General features: G+C 34.9%; 1 protein-coding gene and 1 pseudogene across 1 annotated transcript; one reads left to right on the forward strand and one right to left on the reverse strand.

The window, feature by feature from the left end:
* The first annotated feature begins 3184 nt into the window (after positions 1 to 3184).
* On the forward strand, positions 3185 to 9743 carry LOC148562412 (uncharacterized; annotated as a pseudogene).
* A 5236-nt stretch (positions 9744 to 14979) lies between these two features.
* Positions 14980 to 18272, reverse strand: LOC107604734 (UBP1-associated protein 2A). Its single transcript, XM_016306390.3, has 3 exons — positions 18250 to 18272; positions 16046 to 17614; positions 14980 to 15320 (listed from the first exon to the last, which is right to left on the reverse strand). The coding sequence occupies exon 2, from the start codon at positions 17472 to 17474 to the stop codon at positions 16059 to 16061; it is 1416 nt and encodes a 471-aa protein (XP_016161876.1). The 5' UTR covers positions 17475 to 17614; positions 18250 to 18272; the 3' UTR covers positions 14980 to 15320; positions 16046 to 16058.
* Positions 18273 to 25721: the final 7449 nt, after the last annotated feature.

The raw sequence follows: 25721 nt of genomic DNA on the forward strand, positions 1-25721 counted from the left end.
ATTTATATAAATAATTTAGATTTTTCCCTTTTTGGCTTTGGTTGAGTCATTGGAGACGCTTGAGTTATCAAACTCATGGTTGATTGAAAATTAGAATTCTTCCAGAATTAATTTGGGTTCCAATAACTCTAACTTTTCCCAAGGAAAGACTAGGACTTGAGGAATTAGAATTAATTCATCCACTTAACTTACCTTCATAGTTAGAGATTAACAAAGTGGGAGAAAAATCCAATTCTCATTACAATTGATCAGGATAACCAGGATAGGACTTCCAATTTTTATACCTTGCCAAGAGTCTATTTTATAGTTATTTATTTTATTCTTATTATCATTCAACATACTGCTTCCTTACTTTCAAACCCCCAATTTACAAGACTCATAACCAATAATAAGAACATACCTCCCTGCAATTCCTTAAGAAGACGACCCGAGGTTTAAATACTCGGTTATCAATTTTAAAAAGGGGTTTGTTACTTGTGACAACCAGAACTTTTGTAAGAAAGGTTGATTGCTTGGTTTAGTAACTATACTTACAACGAGTATTTATTATAACTTCTAAACCATCAATCTTCAGTTCTTTCATTCTATAGGAACGAAAAGGCTAACGGATTCACTTTTGGTTGGAAACTTCACATTTAGTCAAGAGGCAGCACGATGAGGACTTGCAAGATGGGTTATTAAGCACGAGCATCTTATAACATTTGTTGAGCAAGAGAATTTTCATAAGCTTATGGCTGAGACTCAACCTTTGTTCAAATTTTATACAAGAAATACATTGAAAAAAATGATATTGTGAAGATGTATGAAGCTGAAAAGGTAAAGGTTATAAAATTGTTGAAAAAAATTCAAGCCGTATTGCTATAACTACTGACATGTGGAGTGCTGATTGTCAAAACAAATGTTATATGTCAATTACAGCTCACTTTATTGATGATGATTAGAACTTACAATCTCAACTTGTGAGGTATCATTTAATTTATTTGTGCTTTTAGTATCTTTTATATATTTGAATTGTTAATGTCATAATTGTTTATTATATTTACATTACTTTAGGTTTGCATACGTACCTGTGCCCTATACTACTGATGTTCTTAGTGATGCTTTAGTGAATTTCTTGTATAATTGGAACATAAATAGAAAATTGTCAACTTTAACGGTTGATAATTGTAGTACAAATGATGTCATGATTGATCTTATACTTGATAAGGTTTCACCATCTAACTTTATTAAGAGAGAAGAATTTTTTTCACATGTGTTATTGTACTCACATTGTTAATTTCATTTTGAAAGATGGCATCAATGTAATATATGTTTTAATTGAAAAAATTAGAGTGTGTTTGATTTTGGGTTGCAACAAAGAAGAGGGAAGAAAAATTTGAAGAGACTTATAGGCAATTGAATATTAATTATAGGAGAAAGCTTGCACTTGATTGTAGAACTGGATGGAATTTAACTTATTTAATGTTTGCTTCTCCATTGCCATATAGAGAAATTTTTTGAGCGTTTAAGACAACATGAATCACTGTATAAATGTGTACCATCTGATAATGAGTAAAAAATGGCAAATAAACTTGTTGAAAAAAGTCTTTGTTGAATTTGAAAACTAATTTCTATTATGAACAAACATTATAAGCTATTTATCAATTATTTGTGTAATTTATTTGGTTAAGTGTGCAGGAAAATAAATTAAACATCTTGGCCCAAGGAACAAATGATTGAGCCCATACTAACACATACATTGGTCCACCGTAACTAAGCCAAGCCCCATCACAAATTAACGAACCAAAAGAAAGATAGATGGCCCAAATCCTTCAAGCACATTCGGTGACCTGTACTTCTCACTTTCAAATAATTGAACCCCAAATTCATTTCAATTAATTTCCTTGAAGCTTCCACCAAAAGTCAAATCCTTTCTTCTTTCTCCTCTCTCCTTTCACTTCGGTCACGTCATTCCAAGGAAGAAAGAAAGAAAAGGAAAGTGCAGAAGCTATGGTGGGTTGAAGAACAAAAAGTTTGTTTCCAAAACCAAGTAAGAAGAAACGGCTACAACGTAGCTAGTTTCATACAGTCAGAGCACATCAAAAAGTATCTTCCCTCATTTGTGCTATACCGAGGAACCAAGAAGAAATCAACAAAGTCTCAAGCACAAATCAAGCAACTATGGAGAAATCAAAGTCAAATATGAATAGCAAAAGATCTACGATCTAAATCAAAACTTGGAGGCAAAGCAAAGCTCTACGGTCAAGATTGAAGAAGCTTGAAGAAAAGGGATGAGAGAGTGGATAAGTTGCATGCAACCGATTCGACCTTCTCTCTCATCAATGATGAAGCCGCTGCGAATTCAGAGGAAGGAGAAGAAGATAGAATGGACCTTGAACTAGCTTCAACCTTGGAAACTTCACACTTCTATAATAAAGGTGAACGGCCAAGGGTTGAAGGAAAGAGAGTAAGAACTAAGCACAGAGTTCGGTTCTCATAGCTTCCTAAGCTTGTTGAGTTCTTTTCCTTCATGGTTCTCATTTAGTAGTTTCTTTTTCTCAGTTTAGTCTGTTTGAGTCTCATTGAAGAAAGGCAAACATGGTAAGGTTTGTAAAAAAAAAAACCAATGAGAGGTAAAAGGTAGTGAGGTAAACTTGGAGAAAAAGCCTTAAGATGTCTCAGTTTTCTTTGTACATCTTTCTATTTTGTTTCATGATCCTGTGGGAATTTTCTTACAAGTTAGATTAGCACTTGGCTGTTGAAAGCTAGATTGAGGTCTCGTCAAATTTAGATTGGGTTAAAATCTGGATTTGTCCCGGATAGGATTGGGTAGATCCCAGGGAAAGATTAGTGTATGTACCTTATGAAAAAGATAGTGAAATTCCATCATAATTGTGATGGAGACTGGATGTAGGCTACATTGCATTGAGTAGCTGAACCAGGATACTTCTAGGTGTCACTCTCTCTTCTTTGCTCTTTTATTATTTCTATAATTTAGGAGACAAAAAGGAAAGTATCTCCTAACTCGACAGGAGATAAAAACAAAATATCTCCTAAGTTCTCTTGATTAAAAGCGAAAGTTTAACTCAGCAGAAAAAAAAGGCCAAGATTCAATCCCCATTCTCTTAGCCACTGATAACCATCAATTGGTATCAGAGCTTGGTCTCAAAGAGATCAAGTTTTGCATCTTGGAGGAAAGATCATGATGGCGAACAACAATGGTTCCAATATGGTGGCATACACTCTGACAGAAGGGCAATCCAATAACAGACCTCCGTTCTTCAATGGAAAGAATTGCATCTATTGGAAGGAGAGAATGAAGTTTTTTGTTCAATCAGTAGATTACAACATATGGAAGATCATCTTGAACGGTCCCCAAGTCCCAACCAAAATAGGAGTTGATGGTGTAGTTGTTTCCAAGACTAGGGCCGAATGGAATGACGATGATAAAAAGAAGATAGAGCTCAATGCCAAAGCTGTCAACTTGCTCAACTGTGTAATCAGCTTCGAGGAATACCAAAAGGTATCAAGATACAAAACAGCAAAAAAAATCTAGGACAAGCTCCAAGTCATACATGAAGGCACTACCCAAGTTAAGCGGACCAAAATAGACATGTTGAACAAAGAATACGAAATGTTCTCTATAGAGGAAGGAGAATCTATTGATAAAATATTTGAAAGATTCAACGTCATCATCAATGGCTTAGATGCTATGGGGATTACTCACTCTAAACCTGTGCTTGTGAGGAAAGTACTAAGAAGTCTCACTAAAGAGTGGGAAACTAAGGCTATAGTTATAGCTGAGAGCAGTGGTATTGATCAAATGACATATGATGATCTGAGAAGAAATTTACTTGCTTTTGAGACTCCTTACTTGAAAAAGGACACAAAAAAGAAATGAATTGCTCTCAAATCATTCACTGAGTCCCTAGATGATGAATCTAGTGACAATTTATCTGATGACGAGTTTGTTCTTTTCGCAAAAAAAAAAAAATTTAGGAAAATGATGAAGCTTAAAGAAAGAAGCAAGGGAGGCAGCTCAAGAAGACCAAAGAAGGACTTAAGCAAGATCGTCTGTCACAACTGCAAAGAAGTTGAACATTACAAGTTTGACTGTTCAAAGCTGAAGAAAGAAGATAAGACAAAGAAGGAAAGGAAGAAGGGGCTCTTGGCCTCTTGGGAGGATCTGGAAAACGATTCAGACGAAAAGGAAGAATCAGAGAACAAATCTCAAACCTGTCTCATGGTCGATCAAACCGATCAGGTGTGCCTAGCATCCAAAAGAAAGGACAACATGTGGTACTTGGACAGCGGATGCTCTAGGCATATGACCAGAAAGTCGACATTCTTCATCAAGATAGATGAGTATGATGGAGGCTTTGTAACTTTTGGTGATAATGGTAAAGGAAAGATAGTGGCCATAGGTAAAGTAGGTAAAAATTTCACATCTGTCATAAATGATGTTTTTCTTGTTGACGGATTGAAACACAACTTACTAAGCATTAGTCAATTATGTGATCTTGGATATTTGGTTATATTTAGAAAATTGGACTGCTTAGTTATTTGTGAAAAATTCACTGTAGTTTTATTTGAGGGAAAAAGATGTAACAATATGTATGGACTCACTCTAGAGGACGTAAAAGATCAAAATGTGACATGTTTTACCTCAAGAAAATCTGAAAAATGGCTTTGGCATAAGAAATTGGGACATGCTAGCATATACCAAATTTCTAAACTTGTTAAGAAAAATTTGGTTAAAGGTATCCCTAATATAAAGTTTGACAGGGATATTACTTGTGATGCTTGTCAATTGGACAAACAAACAAAATCTTCTTTTAAGACCAAAGATAGAATCTATACCAAAAGGCCATTAGAAATGTTACACATTGATCTTTTTGGTCCCACTAGAACTCAAAGTTTGGGAGGAAAGCATTATGACTTGGTAGTGGTTGATGACTACTCTAGATACGGATGGGTTCTTTTCTTAGCTCACAAAAATGATGCGTTCTATACCTTCTCTTCTCTTTGTAAAAAGATTCAAAATGAAAAATTGAAAATTGCCCATATAAGAAGTGATCATGGAAAATAATTTGAAAATCAAGATTTTAAAATCTTTTGTGATGAGCTTAGAATTTCTCATAATTTTTCATGTTCTAGAACCCCTCAACAAAATGGGGCTGTTGAAAGAAGAAATAGAAGTTTACAAGAAATGACTAGGGCAATGTTTTGTGAAAATGAAATTCCTAAATTCTTATGAGCCGAAGCAGTAAACACAGCTTGCTATATCCTAAATAGAACAATCATTAGAAAAGGGTTAAAGAAAACCCCTTATGAGCTATGGAAATGAACTCCTCCAAATCTTAAGTACTTTCATATATTTGGATGCAAATGCTTTGTGTTAAATAACAAAGATAATCTTAGAAAAATTGATCCAAAATCGTATGAAGGTTTATTTGTTAGATACTCAACCACTAGTAAAGCTTATAAAATTTACCTCAAAGAACATAGAATTATTAAGGAATCTATACATGTATCTTTTTGTGATACTAACTTCATACCAAGTGCGGTCTTAGATGATGATGCAGGAAATGAAGCTGAGGGGGTCCACAAGTGAATCAAGAAAATATCAAATCAGGTCCTTCTATGGAGAATGTCAGTTCTGAACCTGCTCCTCAAAATGAAGGAGACATTTCTGTTTTGTCTCCTGATGAAGCTAGAGAGGAACGATGAATGAAGCTTAACCAAGTCATAGCCAAGCCGAAATCTCATCTCAAAATCTTAGAGAGTGGAAGTTCTTGAAGAACTACCCACACGAGTTCATTATTGGAGATCTATCCCATGGAGTTACTACTAGATCCTCAAGCAAGAAGAAATTCAAAACCAATAATGTTACTTTCTTATCCCAGTTAGAACGTCAAAATGTAAAGCAAGCTCTTAAAGATCCCTCTTGGGTGAAGGCCATGGAAGAGGAGTTAAACCAATTCAAAAAGAATAAAGTTTGGACTCTTGTACTTTACCCTAATGGTAAGAAGGTAACCGGTACCAAGTGGACTTCTAGAAAAAATTGGGTGAGGATGGTAGTGTGGTTCGTAACAAGCTAGATTAGTAGCCCAATGTTACGATCAAGAAGAGGGCATTGACTTTGATGAGTCATTTGCTCCGGTGGCAAAAATGGAAGCAATTTGGTTGCTACTTGCTTATGCTGCCCACAAGGGTTTTAAAATATTTCAAATGGATGTCAAATGTGTCTTTTTGAATGGATTTATTGATAGAGAAGTATTTGTAACTCAATCCCCCGGTTTTAAAAACAAAGATTTTCCTAAGCATGTTTTTAAACTATCCAAGGCTCTTTATGGCCTTAGGCAAGCTCCAAGAGCTTGGTATGAAAGACTTAGTGCATTCTGGTTGTAAAATAATTTTCTAAGGGATACTACTGACACTACTTTATTCATCAAAGAATCTAATAATGATTTCTTCCTTGTCCAAGTGTATATGGATGATATTGTGTTTGGATTGGCAAATGAATCCTTGTGTAAAGAGTTTGGAAATCTAATGACTAGTGAGTTTGAAATGAGTTTGATGGGAGAACTAACATTCTTCCTTGGACTTCAAAACAAGCAAACTCCTAGTGGTATTTTTGTTCACCAAGAAAAAAATTCCAAAGAGTTAATAAAGAAATTTGGTTTAGAAAACTCCAAACCAATGGGTACTCCTATGCATCTAAATACAAAACTTGGCAAGGATGAAAATGGAAAAGATGTTGATGAAATTCGGTATAGAGGTATGATTGGATCATTAATGTATCTAACATCTTCTAGGCCAGACATAGTTCAAAGTGTGGGTGTATGTTCTTGTTTTCAATCTCACCCTAAAGAATCACATCTTTCAGCTGTAAAACGAATCATTAGGTACATAAAAAGCATATCTGACCTTAGTTTATGGTATCCTAGAACTAATGAATTTTGTTTAGTTGGTTATTGTGATACAGATTTTACGGGGGATCGTGTGGATAGAAGAAGCACCTCTGGGATGTGCTGCTTTATTGGAAAATTCCTAAATGTTTGGTCAAGTAAAAAGCAAGCCACTGTTGCTTTATCCACGGCTGAAGCAGAATATATTTCAGCCTCTGCTTGTTGTTCACAACTAATTTGGCTTAAACCTCAACTTGCCAATTACAAACTAAAAATTAATAGTATTTCCTTACTTTGTGATAACATGAGTGCAATAAATATCTCTAAAAATCCTGTGTTGCACTCACGAACTAAGCACATTGAGGTTAGATATCATTCTATTAAGGAACATATACAAAAGAGAACTATTGAAATTCAATTTGTTAAATCGGAAGAACAATTGGCTGATATCTTCATTAAGCCACTGTGTGAAGAAAGATTCTTCAAACTAAGAACTGCACTGGGAATAATTGACATTAATTCTGTGGAGTAATTGTGTTTCTCTTCTCTCTAAGAGTTTGTTTGGAATGCTAGGAATTAGAATTCACTCAAGAGTTGAATTCTGGTTCTTGCTTTGAAACAACTGAAAATGAATGATTTGAATTCCTTTGAGAATTCCAATTCCTATTTTTCCTTCATTTGTAAATCAGACCAAAAAGGGTCTGATTTCCAAATCAACTCTCACACTCTTTAAACTTGAATTCTATTCCATTAATATATTATAGTTATTCCAAATCATGAAATTGAATTTCAAATAGAAATGAATTCTTTTCTTAAAGGAAATAGAATTCTTTTTTCATGTTAAATGGTTTCCAAACAAGCTCTAAGTTGTTTTGTCTCGCAGGTAGTAGGGAGACAAAACTGGACACGTGATAAACTCCTCAAAAGGGCTTGAACAAGGCCCAGAAAATTTCTGGAATAAGAAACTCGAGATCTGGTTCATATAGCCCAATCTGCTTTTACAACTTTTGGGCCTATGTAAGACAAACTTTGTTTAAATGATATGGGCTTCATACTAATATCATAAATTTTTTAATAATTTTCTTGGGTTCAAGTCTTTCTCTTTCTATTCCATTTCAAGTCATGTCAATCAGAAACGTTTATCTTCCTTCATGTCTTGTCAATTCGAAATTGCATTGTTTTAAAATTCAAAAATTTTAAAACTGTTTCATTAAATATTCTTGCTTTAAAAGAAAATTTTTCCATTAAGCATTACTGACGGTTTCTCTTTAACTTCTCTCTTCTTCACTACCCCTCTTCGACGCTACCTCTTCCCTTTAATCTTCCTTCCCTTTTTCAATATGAGAAAGAAAATAGCCACAAGAAGAAGCACTGATGCATTCATCCCTCCTCGAAATCCTCTTCACTCCAAACAAACACAATCTCACACACACATTTATATTCACTTCCATTCATTTTCATCTCATTCCTCTCAACTAACCGAACCCATGGCAAAGAAAACCATTCATCCTAGAGCTCCCTTTGCTTGTAAGGAAGTTGAGTCCTCTGTGGGAAATATGGAAGGGGAAAAGCCCCATGCATGAAGAAGAAGACCGTCCAACATCACCACCTCATCGCTCTATTCCTCATCCCTCCGGACGTTCTGTTCCAACCAACCGCTCCTTTAAAGGTCCACGAAGATCCATACTTCACAATACCAGGGAGCCTCCACACCTTGACTCTCTAGATTTCAAACTCAAGTATGGTAAATCATCCCACTCCCATTATGATCCTCATCGTTTCTCTTGTTGTTCTGACTATGAATTCCATAAGCAAGTCATTTCAAACTGCACACTATGTTCTTTCTTTGTTGTTGATATTGATGCATTATCTGACAAAGGAATTGATTTCAAAAGAAATTTTCATGATCTGAAATGAGATAACATTTTCAAAATTAGAAAGCCAGTGTATCCGAACTTTGTGCGGGAGTTTTATGCAAGCCTGCTCTTTCATGAAGGAGAACTTCATTCTTTTGTCAAAAATACTCAGTTTGTTTTGAATCCGAGCACCATTGGTGAAGCCCTTGACTATCAAGACACAGGGTGCGTGTCTATATGTTTGGTAAATGGGATGACCATGTTGGTATCTCTCACCAAGAAGATCTGGTCAGAATATGTACAAATTTCTCATCTATGGATGCCACAACTCTCACTCACATGACCCTAGGTCCTGTTAGGACTCAGTTGCATCGCATTATAACTCACATAATTATGCCTCAAAGCGGGTCATATCAAAGGGTAATAGTTTGTGACACTCTTGTGCTTTATGCTATTCTGAACTCTATTTCTATATCTTTTGCAGACCTCATGATTTGCCATATGTGGGATTGTGTCAAAAGTGAGAAAAAGAGTTCTCTTCCCTATGGAATATTTTTTACCTGTCTGTTTGAATATTTTTCTATTGATTTGAGTAATGAGCCAGTTGAAAATAAAGTATCTACTCTCAAAGGCGATGGTATAACTAAACAAGCTAAAAGCAAAGGCACCAAAGGTACCAAGGTTTTGGTAATGTCTGAAAGTGAGGATGAAAGCTTACCCTCTCCCTTAGTTGTTGGTACCTCCGATTCACACAAATACTTGATCACTGGGATTGTTAAAGACGTTCTTCAAGAATTCGTCTATATGACCAAACAGATGGTCAGATCAAGTAAAAGAACAGCAAAAAATTGCACTACAAAATGAAAAATCCTTGATGAATTCTCATGATAGGATCGAGGTGTTTCTGAAACATCTTGATTCGCTTGATGAGGACCAAGTTATGTCAGACAAAGATGAAGATGCCTTGGACACTGAGGAAGATGATTCTGATGCCTAGTCTTGCTCTCTGCTGCCTATGAACTTATATTTTGCTGCTTCTAATTTTGGAACTTTGATACACTTCTAATTTCATTTGAACTCTGTTCTACTTGCATGATTGTAATAACTTTAACTGCGTTACACTCTATTTGGTATGCATGATTTGCTATTTTGGCTTTGTTTATTGTTGTTTTGTGCTTGCAGGTTTCCTCCTTGATAACAAAAGGGGGAGAAAGGATGAAAATGAATTGAATTAAAAACAGAATATTATGCTCTGTTTTGTACTCTATTTTGTGGCTCTGATTTGGTTTTAAGTTCTGTTTCAGTTTTGTTTTTAGTTTGTTGGAATATTCTGCTCTGATTTGTTTTATTATGTCTCTTGTTTAAGCCTTGGATCTGAGTGAGAACATGGGGTACATGTTCCCCTATCATGATTGGCTTTATGAGCTTTTAATTGTTAAAATCTTGCTCTGTTTAAGGATCTACAATTCTTGGAAACCTTGCCTTGATCCTTTTAAATCGGGTTACTTATTGCCTGATCAAAGGAGCACTTTATTGCTTGAATATAGGCATTATTTCTATGAATAAATATTCAAATCAGGTTTATCAAAGTACACAATAAGGGGGAGCACGGTGATAAAAAAAGAGGGGAGATTAATGACAAAGCAAGTATTTAAAAACTCCTCTCATTTCCTTTCAATTCATTTTATAATGTTTGTCATCAAGGGAGAGATTGTTGAGTTTGGAAACTAATTTCTGTAATGAACAAACATTATAAGCTATTTATCAATTATTTGTGTAATTTATTTGGTTAAGTATGCAGAAAAATAAACTAAACATCTTGGCCCAAGGAACAAATGATTGAGCCCATACTAACAGATACATTGGTCCACCATAACTAAGCCAAGCCCTATCACAAATCAATGAACCAAAAGAAAGATAGATGGCCCAAATCCTTCAAGCCCACTCGGTGACCTGTGCTTCCCACTTTCAGATACTTGAACCCCAAATTCATTTCAATTAATTTTCTTGAAGCTTTCACCGAAAGCCAAATCCTTTCTTCTCTCTCCTCTCTCCTTTCACTTCGATCACGTCATTCTAAGGAAGAAAGAAAGAAAAGGAAAGAGTAGAAGCTATGGTGGGTTGAAGAACAAAAAGCTTGTTTCCAAAATCAAGCAAGAAGAAAGGGCTACAACTAAGTATCCAGTTTCATACGGTCAGAGCACATCAAAAGTATATTTCCTCATTTGTGCTATACCGAAAAACCAAGAAGAAATCAACAAAATCTCAAGCATGAATCAAGCAACCATGGAGAAATCAAAGTCAAATCTGGATAGCAAAAGATCTACGGTCCAAATCAAAACTTGGAGCCAAAGCAAAGCTCTACGGTCAAGATTGAGGAAGCTTGAAGAAAAGGGATGAGAGAGAGTGCGAAAGTTGCATGCAACTGATTCGGCCTTCTCTCTCATCACTGATGAAGCCGCAGCGAATTCAGAGGAAGGAGAAGAAGACAGAATGGACCGTAAACTAACTTCAACCTTGGAAGCTTCACTATTCTATTATAACGGTGAACGGCCAAGGGTTGAAGGCAAGAGAGTAAGAACTAAGCATAGAGTTTGGTTCTCATAGCTTCCTAAGCTTGTTGAGTTCTTCTCCTTCATGATTCTCATTTAGTAGTTTCTTTTTCTCAGTTTAGTCTGTCTGAGTCTCATTGAAAAAGAAAAACATGGTGAGGTTTGTAAGAAAAAGCCAATGGGAGGTAAAAGGCAGTGAGGTAAACTTGGAGAAAAAGCCTTAAGATGTCTCAATTTTCTTTGTACATCTTTCTATTTTGTTTCATGATCCTGTAGGGATTTCCTTGCAAGTTGGGTTAGCACTTGGCTGTTGAAAGCTAGATTGAGGTCTAGTCAAATTCAGATTGGGTTAGAATCTGGATTTGTCCTAGATAGGATTGGGTAGATCCTAGGGAAAGATTGGTGTATGTACCTTGTGAAAAAGATAGTGAAATTCCATCATAATTGTGATGGAGATTGGATGTAGGCTACATTGCACTGAGTAGCTGAACCAAGATACTTCTGGGTGTCACTCTCTCTTCTCTGCTCTTTTATTATTTCTGTAATTCATGAGACAAAAAGGAAAGTATCTTCTAACTCGATAGGAGACAAAAACAAAATATCTCCTAAGTTCTCTTAATTAAAAGCGAAAGTTTAACTCAGCAGAAAAGAAGGCCAACATTCAACCCCCCTTCTCTTAGCCACTAATAACCATCAGTCTTTTATGGTGTGACTGAGTTGTTCTCTAGCACTTATCTAACCACAAATTTACATTTTTTCAAGGTGTGTGAAATGAGATTGACATGGAATGAATGGATGCTTAGTCCTAATGTCATGATTCATGAAATGGCAATAAATATAACTAGCAAGTTTGAAAAGTATTGGGATCAAATTAATGTAACCATGGCTATGGGAGCTATTTTAGATCCTATATATAAGATGAAGTTGTTGAACTTTTTTTCCCTAAAATATATAGATTTCAAAGCGAGAATCAATTGAGTAAGGTCAAGAAAATGATGGAAGAATGAGTGTAAATATCAACTTAAGACTAGGGTTAGAAGAAGAGCTCCAAATGATGATGGTTTAGCTTCTGAACTTTGAATGTTGGATATGAAGTGTCTTTAAAGAGAAATTTTAGTTCTATCTACTTGAAAGAGAGTGTTTGGTAGATAAAACAAATTTAAAAATTTTGATATTTTTGACTACTGAAAAAATATTGGAGTAAAATATCCAACCTTTCAATAAAATTTTTAGTCATTTTCATTTCTACTATTGTCTCAAAATCTGCTTTTAATACCAGTGGTCGAATTGAATACACTCAAGTAAAAGTACTAATAACTCAAGTTTTTATTTGGTATCAAAATTTAATTTCATGTCAAATTTAACTCGTGAATTATTAATTGATATAACATATAAATCAGGATGAAAAATTCCAAATCTTTGAGATTATGAGATGGATATGAAAAATTTAAAAATTTTGGTAATTATTTTTTAATTATGTCAAATTTTTATTTAATATATGATATTCTTGTTTATGATGTATGTTAACATATTTATATATTATGTTGTTTTAACAAAAAACATAAAGTTGCTTGTTGGAAATTATACTCTAGTAAAAAATATTAAGTGTTAAAAACTTTGTTTTACAGCCTTTTTCAGATTGAAGGTTGTATTTTAAAATTGTTTTATGAACTATGAGTATAATATGTTATTTTATATTTTTGAATTTGTAATCTTAAGACTATATACATTTTTATGTTGTAATAATGGTGTTTTCTTTTTATTTTTCATTAGAATTTCCATATAAATTATTAATATAGAGATGAAGAATGGTGCCCGGAAAATGGGGATGGGACAATTATTCTCCCATGGCAAAAAAATTCGAATAACAAAGAATAAAAGAAAATCACAGTTACACTTCATAAACTCTTTCCTTCTCCTTTACATGGACATTGTCCCATTTGGGATTTCAAACATGCCCACGAGCCAAAGAATGATAAATTTTTGCATAAACACAGCTAACAACTCGCAGTTAGATAAACTCAAACAAGAGTTTCAGCAGAGTACATATTGTAATCTTGTATCCACAAACTTCAACTGTGAGTGTGCCTGATGTTTGTGCTTATCCAAAGGATTTTTCATGTAGGTAACCAATATACCTAACACAACTCTCAGTCTCCATGTTGACAAAGCTTCCGGAGCATACATGTTTTCTCAGTTCTCACTATTTTCTTAGGTCTCTGTTGGAACCCGTACTCCTCCAGAAACTTAACATCAACATGCACAACGTGAATTGCAAAATCTAACAATTATGAAACCAACCAACTTTAAGCTGCAAAACTCGGGGCAGTTAACAGGCCACGTATTAATCCAGCTTATGAGATCTAGACATCAACCTCGCATTTTCCTTGAAGTATCAATTGCACTTTGTACCACACAGCATACCAATATCACGTGTTATATTAGAACCTTATGGACATGAGAGCCAATCTCAGTCATCTCAAGCTATGAATGTATCAGAATTTTGGTCATCCCTAAAAGAAATGAAGAGAGAAACAACATAGAAACCAGTTTTAAAATCCCAAGGAATCCAGACTTCAGTAACCTTACTCCTTTCTAAGGGCAACTGTTTCCCGTTGGTAATTGATCACATTATTTAGACTGCAAATTTCTCCATTCGAAGACTATACTGACCACTTATCACTTTAAAACTAACCCTAAAAGCAAAGATAATAAACTAGAAATATAAACTATGGCTTACCTTCCACAGCACATGAAAGCCACCAACTTATGAGGACAACCAGCAAGCATCAACTCCATTATCACAATGGCTTACCTCATACTTTGGAAAACTATTTGTATTGAAAATTAAACCCCCCACAAAACACATCTTAGATTTTGGGACAAAACTTGGATTTGTTTAAAGTGAACATCACCATTCGCCAAGAATCAATCAATAAGTTGTGAATTTTAAAAGAACGAAACATAATTTATTTATCAAAAGAAGATAAGTAATTTCACATTCCTTTCAGCATATTTTTTTTTTGTTTATTAACTGCAAAAATTCCACCATTAGAAATGGGTACCAAGAGATATCTTTATAATTCTTTTAAAAGCTATATTTCCAAGAAAGTATCTTTTATTAACATGAAATAATAATAATAATAATAATAATAATAATAATAATAATAATAATAATTTTTAATACTGAATCTAACATTAGACAATAGATTTCTAAAACCCTGGTCTTTTTTGGGGAAAAAATAAAAACATCACTAGAATCTTTTTCAAACAAGCCCTACAAAAGATTTCACCAAATGTAGAAAAATATCAGGCAGGTCCAAATCAAGATAGTGTTATATATATAAAATTTCCCCCTTCAAAACAATATATAGACTGGTTTCATTATTGGCAGATATTTACGTTAGTATGGCTGTCAAACCTGCAAGATAACTGCACAAAATTAGGCACACACTTCCAGCAGAAGTAAACCACTACATGTTTGTAGCCAATGTTTTCAAGGAGGTGATATTAATGACAAAGGCACTTAAAATATCATGTAGGGATCACTTCAATCATTCTGAATAAGAAAAAGGCGTGTCAAATATGTAAGAGATAAAAATAATAACAATAACAACACTAAAAGAGGAAGGGTACCAGAAAACCAGACAAAACACTATCAAACAACTATTAACTGGAAAATTGAAGCATGATAATCCACACAATTATATATTTCAAAGTATGTTTGGCTCAGAATCTGAAAATCCAAATACTACAAATAAAACTAAAATTCATTGCACTAAAATAGTTCCATCGTTTTTTTTTTTTTAAAGATTAAATAAAAGGCAAAATACTACACTATTTTGAAATGGAAGCAAATACGAAAAAGCAGGTAGCGAAAACAGAACTCCATTTGAAAATTTAAACATTCTGATCATTGTAGAAAGTAACATTTCTTTATAAATACGCCAATTGCATCAGCTCCTTACACTTCAGAACAATCACCAGGCCAGTAATAAAATACTGATTCACTTAGGTGTAATCTGCAAAACGAATAAAGAAGCATGAAAAACAATTTCAAAGCAAACGGAAAAGAAAGGAAGGGTCCCAAATCAAAGTTTTAGCAAAATTGGTTTAGAGCATTTTATAGTCAAGCACAAAGCAAAAAACAATTTTGATTAGGCATTACAGCAGAAGGGAAAATCATATAGCTGTCTTGCAAACTAGAAGTTTATTATACTAAAAAGATTTTGTTGTAAATCTGAGAAGACCACTGATAAACTAAATATAAGGCAATAAATAGTGAGCTGCAGTTTGAAAAACAATAATTCCAGGAAAGAATTAAAGAGACCATGGACACGACTTGTTCATCGATGGACAGCCATATTAGAACATATGATTATTAATGTTAGTCCAAATCTGGGCAGAAATAATGCAAAAGAAGCTTCGAACAATAGTTCACAAATCATTCCTAAAAGGCAACTAACCTTTATCTATCACGGTTCACACACCAATTCAAAAGATTTAGCAAAAGCCTCCAATGCAGAGATCAACATTCCACATGGTTCAACTTTTACTGTGTTTGCAGCTACCTCAACTCCTAATTACATCCTAAAGAAGCTAGCTAGATAATTCTCACTTATTGTGAAACCTTCCCTATTTCTCTTCAACAACCAAGCAACACAGCACCCAATAAACAGCCAAAACAACAAGCTCAATCAAAAAGAAACTACCAGCGAATCAAAGAATATCAGCACAAACACCATACCTGCAACACAAACCTAGTGCCCCATGTAAGGAGCAACACCACCATACTGCCCAACGCCAGGTTGCGCTCTTCCAGAGCTGCCACCCTGCCCGACCTGCTGGTTCGGATAAGCCGCCTGCAGCCCTACCTGACTCCCGTACGCGCTCATAACACCAGGGCTTATATTCTGCTGAGTACTGTAACCACCCTGCATCGTGTGTGCTGCTGCTGCTGCCGCTGGAACGCCTGAATTAACAGCCCCTGCAGTTGATCCCAAACCTCCCAACAAATTGGTGAGCCCCAACGAAGCACCCTGCTGAGTAAGCAGGGCCGTCAATGCCTGCCCAAGTGCCGGATTCAGCGGCGGCACAGCTGCTTGGTTCACCCCTAAAGGGGTGGCTGCGGCAGCCGCGGGCGCCATCAAATGCCCCTGCACATTGTTACCAATGCCACCACCAACACCAGCACCAAACCCTGCGTTGTCGTTTCTCTGAAACTGCGTCCTTGGAACGTTGTGCTGCAGCTGCATCCTCCCTTGCTTGGGTCCATCAATGGCCTTCTGGCAATGCAACACGTGTCCCTCAAATTCCTTGTGAGGCTCCTCCAACGCCCTCTTCGCACTCTCAACGCTCTTGTAAACGAACAAACAGAACCCCTTTGGCTTCCCAGTGACCTTGTCGAGCCCCAATGGCCCTTCCTCGATCTCACCGAACCTCGAGAAGAACGCCATCAGCTTCTGCGGGTCCAATTCGGACCCAACGTTGCTCACATAGATCTTTCTCTGCGTGTATTCGGAGACTGCCGACCCTGACGAGGCGGCCGCGGCAGCAGGCTGCTGTGCCGGCTGCTGGACGGGGCCTATGGATGCCAGCTGGCACGCTGTCATGCGGTTACCGATCTTCTTCTGCGGCTGCTTGAGGGCATTGCGGGCGCCGCGGCGGGTCTTGAAGAGGATAAATCCGTAGCCCTTGGACTTGCCGGAGATCTTATCGGTGACGGCCTTGCAGTCCTCGATCTCGCCGTACTGGCGGAACGCACTGATGAGGGTCTCGGCGGTGGTGTCCCAACCAAGGCCGTGGACGAAGATCTTCCGGTGGACAGCGTCCTCGTCGGCCACCCGACGGATTCGATCGGCCACGTCACGGTGCTTGGCGGCCGCTTCGCAGAGAAGACTCAAGATCTGGTCCTTACCAAAAGGTTCTAGAAGCTTCGGTATGGGCTCGTCGTCTTCGTCCTCTTGTTGTTGCTTTTGTTCGTTACCTCCTTCTTGTTCTTCTTCTTCCTCCTCCTCCTCTTCCTCTTCTTCCTCTACCTCCTCCTCTTCTTCGACCTCTTCTTCTACCTCTTCCTCAACCTCTTCGTATTCCTGTTGAGGTTCAGGTTGGTGCTGCTTGGGCGGGGGCTCAACGGTTTGAGATGATTTGGGTGCAACCTTCCGCTTCTTGCCCATGATGGTGGTGCTGGTGGTGGATCGACTTTGAAAGAGAGGTGAAGACAGAAGACTGAAGAGTGCGAAGAAAGGTGCAAATTGGGGACTAGGGTTTTAAGATTTGGAATCACACCAAACTTGTGTTGTCAGATATTTTTATTCTTTTATCCATAGTTGTCAGAACCGAACCGGTCAAGTTATTGGGTCACTGGATTATTGGTTCAATCAGTGGGTCATTGGTTAAACCGATAGAACCGGTCGTACGTAAATAAAAAATATAAAATAGAAAAAAATTGAATAAAGTGACAATTAGGTCTATCCTTAAAATTTTTTACTTCAAATTCATTAGCCCTTGAAAAAAATAAAATATTAATTTAGTCCTTCAAGATAGTAAACGATGAACACATTACGTCCCTCCATTAATTTTTCATGTGAAATTTAGTGGTGATGCTTAGATGTCCCTACTAATTAGTCTTAAGTAGAAATCTTCGAAGATCTACTAACTTAATACTCTAAAAAATTTAAAATAAATATCTTTACTAACATTTTATATTGTAAATGTAAATATTAAAATATTTGATACTTATTTTAATAATTCTATAAATTCTAAAGAATTAAAAAAATGAGTATAAAACAAAAATTAAATTAAATAAATATAAAATAATTTAGCTGTGTATGTATATAATATATAGAATAATTAGCACATAAATTTTCAAATGAACACACTAGCTTGGTAGCATTCCTTACAATTATGCCTTTTTGGTCGAACCGGACCGTCCGGTTCTTACAACTATGCCTTTATCCCATCATTTCTTTCATATTCCTCCTTATTTTATTTATGTAAATTACACCAAAAAAAAATTAATTTGTTTGAATGGATGGATTATTTTGAGAGATTTCCATTTTTCCCATTGCAAACGGCAAGTGCGAAAGTACCCCTATGAAACAAGGATTTAATAAATTTTAAATAATTTATTTTTTATTTTTTATTTTAAAAAATAAGTTTGGCAATTTAATTTAGACATCACAACAAAGACATCATAGAATTTACCAATTAAATAATTCAATTGCTCTAAACTAAAGTTTGTTATAGGTTTGTCTTTTCAAATTATTTAATTGAAAAGAAGAATGTATTCATTAGTTAGTGAGGACTTATGAAATACGGTCACTATTTTTATTTGTCGTGTCTTATAAATTTTAGACATAATATTTATTGAGATGTATGTCTTTTGTGTTTAGTTGTGTTTTAATAAAAAATAAATTTTTTTTTTCAAACATGCTTGAACACACTTAAATACCATCACGTCAGCATATCTAACCTTATTCTTAACATATATTCTTGAAATAAATTTAGAAATAGTATATATTATTAATTATTAAAACAAAAAATATTTTAAATACTTTATATAATTAAAAAATATTAAACATAATTGAAAAATTAATTTATATTTTAATATTAATAAAATTTTAAAATATTATTATAATTTATTTAAAAATACTTTATATTTTATATATATTTCGTGTCATGTTATCTTATAAGAATTTTAAATTCATGTATCCTTGTGTCCCATGAATGTGTCAATCTCCGAGTATCATAGGTGAAGACAAGTGTCTAGAGTAAAATTTTAAAAATGACTGAGTAGCTTTTAATTTGAAAGGTTAATTGCTCTTGTTACATCATTAATTTTGACCGCACTCTTCATATCCTTAACCCTTCTTCATCTTTTCAATTTTTTTCTCTACTCTCCAGACTCGAGTTACTGTTGCCGCCCACCTATCTCGCGTCATTGAATCCAAGCAATGCAGCCTTTCTCCTTGCGTCGCTGCTCGGCTGCTCCATTATCCGCGTCTGACCATTTGTTATGCATTCCTCTTTGCCGATTTCTGTCTCCATTTCATCATTGTCTCTCACCAGTTTGCCACTCCATCATCGTTTCTGTGTTTCTGACTCTCTCACCACTTGACCACTTTGTCATCGTCTCTCGCCACTCTGTCATTGTCTCTTGAGTCTCGAGTCTCGCCTCTCCAATTTTCAACCGTTTCGTGCACCGACCACACCTCAACTTCTCAAGTCTTTTCGTCCCTACTATATGTTGGGCGTTGTACCGCTGTTGGCTGTTGCTTTCTAAGAAACTGGAGTCATGGACTTTGGTAGTTGGTACATTCACTAATCCACTTGCTTTATTGCTTGGATTTGGTATTTTGTTTAGTAAAATTTGATTTTATCTTATTTAATAATAAGAATTTGATTTCGACAAAGATTGTGTGAATTGTGATATTATTTTTTGTTGCTGATGTTTGAATAATTGAATGATTTATATTTGTGTATATTGATGCATAATTGAATTAGGATATTGCTCTTTGTTACTGTTGAAAAAAAATTTAAATAATTTTTACTATGGGTCTTCTTATTGAAGATGCTATAAGATGAGTAATAATAATAATGTGGGTAAGTCATTCTTGAGATTCACTTGCAATTAATTGGTGGCTTGCGCCTTGGTGTCTCACGGTCACTGCAGTTATATTATGCAGCATCTAGATTCTTAAATTTTGTTTTTACTATCTATATTTTTAATTTGATACTATATTATTGTGTATTTTTTTCTACTTGTTTGGTTTATGTTTTGCACGCCGAATGCCACCTCTTTTGTGGGATGAGTTTGTTGAGATCTTTTTGAAAAGATTCCTTCCTACTAGTATAAAGAAAAAAAATGCTGTTGATTTTGAGAAGTTAAGGCAAATTCTTTGTATGTCTATGATGCAGTATGGTAATCGTTTCACTGAGCATTTTAGATATGCTGAGCACTTAGTGACTCTGGATATCATGAGAGTCAAGAGATTTGTTCGAGGACTAGTGATATGGAATTTTTCGCAAAACTACCGGCAAGTACACTGGATCGCATCAAATAATACTACGATGAGTGGGTTATCATACCCACAAAGATTAAGGAGTTAGGAAAGCAATGATTGATTGAGTATTCTAGTTAGACAATTCACAATTTGATGGAGAAAATTGACAATAGAAACATGTAATTTAAATGACTTAAGAAAGAAGTAAATAAAAGTTATAAAATGACAAGAATGTAATGATAGAAATATAAATAACTTGGAATTTAAATTACTGGAATATAAAGTTGTAAGAATGTAAATTGCTAGAAAGTAAAGTGTAAGAATAGTAAAGTGCAAGGAAGTAAATTAAGCAGAAGAGATGAACATTAATTGAAAGAAATTAATAAAGCAAGAGGATAAGAGAAGAATGGGAGGATCATTGGGGTACAGAGATATTGAATTCTCTGGATCAAATAGTTTTCATCTTAACTTCAATCATGCAATCATTGATCTCTTGGCAAATCATAAGTGATTGAATTTGAATTTCTTGGTAGTTCAATCTCTCTTGACTTGATCAATTGCCAATTTCTTAATCCAATTACTCATGAGAAGAGATGAAACATGTTCTCTAATTTAGAGCCACACAATCTAGATGTTGGTTGATTAAATGTCACGTTATCAAATCCAACTCTAGAATCACAAGAATCGGGAGAAAGAGTTTTCAAGCTTGATTTCGTGAATTCATTTTTTCAAGTGATCATAAAACCCTGGTTAGATTCAAATTCTTTTCCAAGAGACTTAAATCCTTGAAATGAAGTACGAAGACTCTTTCTAAAGAAGCAAATGAAAGAAGACTCTTCTCTAAACTTCTAATCACTAATTATGGGTCTATCTTTAGTAAGCTCAAGTCTTTTGAGCTTTTCAAATATGCACAATAAATTATTTATGAATATGACCCATATAGGGGTTTAATAATAATTATTATTTTTTTATATTTTACCACACATATTTTTAAAATTCAATAAAACCCTAATTTCTTTTCCTGTAAACTCACTACACTCCCCTCTCTATCCACAGGACCACCACCACCTACTCCACTCTTCTCTGATCTTCGCCGTCGCTGTCACCGTCCAGCCCAGCACTCGCTACCAATCTCCGCCCATCTCCCGACATCGTTCTTAGCCTCTCTCTCCTCGTCGTTCATTCGTAGTATCCCTCTTCTCTCTTCGAGTCGTTCGTTATTAGCCTTAGTACACCATCGTTCTCTCTACCGTCGTCGTGGCACCCGCGGGCGTCGTCGTTCTCACTCCTCAGCGGCGTCATCCTTAGCAGGCATCGAGCTGTGGCGTGGATCTCAGCGAGTTGAGCGTCGACGTCAGCGCCGTGGTGCTCAGTCTTCCCCCTTTATCCTCCACTTCCAAAGTTCCAATGGAGTCTCAGCCTCAAGTATAAATTTTCTTCATTGATTTCTTTTTTTTTTTTCCTTTTATGTTCTTCTTGTATGAATCTGCTTCATTGATTTCATTTTTTTGTTCCTTTTATGTTATTTGGAACCTTCCCAGTGGCACCAAAATGGTGTTGCCACTTAATGATTGGAAACAACCAGTTGGTGAGGCAGCTGGCCTCTTAGGACAAGCTCTTGGACAATTGGGTGCCAATTTCGCTCCTGATCTCCATTTCAAACCTTGTGAATTTGAAGCATTGATTAGAGTGGTTCCAGATGCTGCAAGGGAATCTCATGATCAGTTATACATTGCCATGGATATTTTTCTAAAGGTACTTTAGTTTTTGCTTGAATTGTGTTCATTAAGATGTTGTTCCTGGTTGAATTCACTTTGATGCTTAATTAAAGACTTTTGCTGATACAATCCATAAGTTCATGTAGGAATAAGTGATCATGAAAACATGAGAATATGTTCCACATTGAAGCATGAAAAGTTGTCAGCTGAAGCTGTGAGACATCTTAGTAGGAAAACTTAACTTATTGCTTGAGATTAGTTTACTTGTCAAGCAGATCAAGTTCTGTCAGTTAAGCATTGGAGAAATTTCATAATTGCAGTGTTGATAATATGATCTGGAAGATGAAAATCTAACAATGCGGTTAGAAACATCATCAATTCAGACCAATTATTAATAGCAGTTACTAGTTTTTTTTTACTATTAACGTCTAGAATTTGATGTACCCATCATATCTTTTCTAATATATATGAATTTCATTTGTATTTTGATGCTGTTTATTATTACTTCTCAAAAAATGAAATGTACACACTCCATTGATTGTCTATTCAAGAAGTTTATGCATTGTTCACAATAATCATAAATGACTTGCTTACAAGCCCATATGGTATTAGCATATTGCCGGAATTTTTGTTTAGTTAATTTTATAGAAAGATGAAACTACAGAAAATTGAAAACTCTCAATTGGACATGCATGCATTTTTAATAATATAATTACGAAAATTGAAATTATGCACATTGTAATGTGCATAAGAATTAAGACTAAGATGAGGTACTCATACATCTTGTGATATAATAAGTTCTTAGTCTCTGAAATTTAGGAAGTGTACAACACATACTTTATATTTATCTATTTGGTCATGACTACTGCATGTGTGGAAGCTTCTCTTTTTTTTCCCATGGTCATGGTCAAAATAAGCAAAGCACTGGAAAACAGGGAACTAATGAAGGAATAATACTTTAATGGAGTGAATGGAAGCCAGAGGGAATTATAACGAAGAACATCATTTTCAAAATTTTTAACTGTTATTTTCAATATCTTATGACAGATTTGGTTGTAGACAATAATGAAGAATCAAATTTTGTGTAAAAGAGTGTTGTTTCTTTTTAGTGATTACTGAGGTAGAAGATGTCCTAAGGAAACTGGGAATTGATAATCCATTGAAGTGTTAAACCAATAAGGGGCTAAATAGGCATCTTGATTTTGAAAACCAACAATTTCAATATCTTGGTTATCTTTGCATCGGTGATATAACTAATATTATTTGCGAAGTGTAGAACTACTATGACCATGAATAAAAAGGCTTTTCTTTTTTAATGAAGTGCATAGGAATAAAATAATACACTTGGGTGGAGTGATACTGATAAGTTGAAAACATATAATAGTGGCTCTTTTCAAAAATGCTTCCCCAAGACAAGCATTCTTGTTTAAAAATTAGTTTCAATAGATTAAGTATACATCAGAAATTTATCTATGGTAAATCTAATCATTCTGCAGAATATATTCTCAATATTCGATCCAAAAAACCACATATATAATGAAAAGAGTACTAAAAATGAAAGATCAATGATTTGATTGTTGTCCTACAAATTAAATATATACACACAATTATTTTGATATTAGAAACACAACACATAACAGCAATAAATAAATAAATTAACTACATGTCTTGCCTATTGGCGACTGCACCTATACAACAATAAAACCAAAACCTTCCACTAAGTAGATACGGCCATCACATGACACCATATTATCCTATTGTGAATCATGTCTATAGAATATTCATGACCTCTACATATACCTCAATTAACTTTGTATAAATTATCTCTTAATTAATTGGATCAGTTAAAACTTTAAATAATACTAAGTTAAGAGCATCATCTAAATGCATAGAAAGTTTTCTCATTGGGTGTGAATCCTGATAATGAAGCACATACTCTAAAGCTACCAAAACACTAATGAGAACATTCAGCAATAAATTCTGAAGAAAACTTTGTTCTTTCGCATTATGGTAAAACATCCTATCCTTAGTTGCCAGAGGGGGAACTTTTATTTCATAATCACTTGAAAGAACAAGCGCTCTAGTCTCTTACTGGTGTTTGAAACTTTGAAGAACTGACATCTTCTGTTGTTTCCTATAACAAGTGCCTCACATTAGTTCTTCATTTGGTCATAAGGTACTGGAGCTGAAGAAATGGAGAGACTTGCCACTTGCCGTACAGTTTCCAAAACCTGCCCATACGATAATTCTCTTAGCATATCTTTAACAGTAGAAAAAACAATCAAATAGCCAATCATCTAGCCCTAAATATAAAAGTGTATAAACTTTTACCAATTCTAAAAGTTTATTAACACTTAGGATGTCAGGGTTCTGCATAGATAATGATGACATGCGATCCGACTGACTTCCACCTCGTTCAAGGCTAATCTCTTCATCAGCCAGAGTTACTGGAGCCACAATCTAGAAAACAAAATCATTATAAAACTAATAACAGAAAATATTAAACAACCACATAAATGTAGATACTATTTGAACAATTTTACCTCATTAAAATCTGGAAATTCGATCTGAGCTAGTGGAGAGTAGACGTGCAGGGAGAATCATGGCGCAGAGGAGGATCTCGGAAGAACTGAAGAGGCACTGCGTCTGAAATGAATTCAAAGGAATTCGATGGAATCAGAAGAAAAAAGCAGAGAATCAGGAGAATTTAGATGAAAACGAGAAATTGGGTTTAAACAGGAAGGCACCTGGTGCAGAAGAGCGTAGAGCAAGAAACACCAGGGTCACGAAGGTCTTCCGGCAGCAAGCAGCAGAATTGCAGAAACGAGAGTTTGGGTCTCAAATTTTATATGGGACAATTTTAAAATATCAAAAAACTTGTTATCTTTTAGTGTAATTCTTAATAAGTTATTTATAAATTAAATTCTAACCATCAGATTGCTTATCAATCTAATCTAATGGTTCAGATTTCATGGTGCATCAAATAAGCTCAAAACGCTTTGGCTGATTTTAGACAGACCCACTAATTATTCTAACATTTATACTTATAAATCTTAACAAAATCTCTAATCACTGCTCTAATTAAAATTTATAATCACTACTCTAAATTTCGTTTGTAATTTCAAAATTTTAACAAACTACTAAATCACTCCTCTAACTAATATTTGTAGTTTAAAAATTCTAACTAACGTTTATAATCAAATACTCTAAGTGTTTTAATATTGCTAACATTTCTAAACTATCTTAAAGAAAAGAAATTTTATCACTAACCTCTTCATTGATGCGAATCGATCTAGGTCATCTTCTATGTCTACAGTTTTAAATCTTGTCGTATTGTGGCCTCACTTTTCTCTCTTGCGTGGGTTTTGGAGGGAGAAGAAATTATTACAATTTGAAGCAAGTGAATTCGATTTGTATATATAAGTATACGAATAGTAAATTAAATCTACCTCATTTGATTTACCTTTGTCTCTTTTTTCTATAAATCGAATTCAATTAATTCGATTTACTATGAACTGATAAATCGAATTTAATCGTTTTAATTTATTATGGGTCTTAAATCGAATCTCTTTGTTTCGATTTACTATAAACAAGTCAAATTCAATGCATTTTTTTACTAAATTAAAATTAGTTAATTCGATTTATCACTATCCATATTATAATAAAATTAGGTAGCTTATACGCTAAACCAAAGGACTGT

This window comes from Arachis ipaensis, chromosome B6 (assembly GCF_059453495.1).
Source record: "Arachis ipaensis isolate K30076 ecotype BB chromosome B6, ASM5945349v1, whole genome shotgun sequence".
Taxonomy (NCBI): domain Eukaryota; kingdom Viridiplantae; phylum Streptophyta; class Magnoliopsida; order Fabales; family Fabaceae; genus Arachis; species Arachis ipaensis.

Coding starts and splice junctions, on each gene's coding strand:
- LOC107604734 (XM_016306390.3), bottom strand. CDS start 17,474: ATGGGCAAGAAGCGGAAGGTTGCACCCAAATCATCTCAAACCGTTGAG.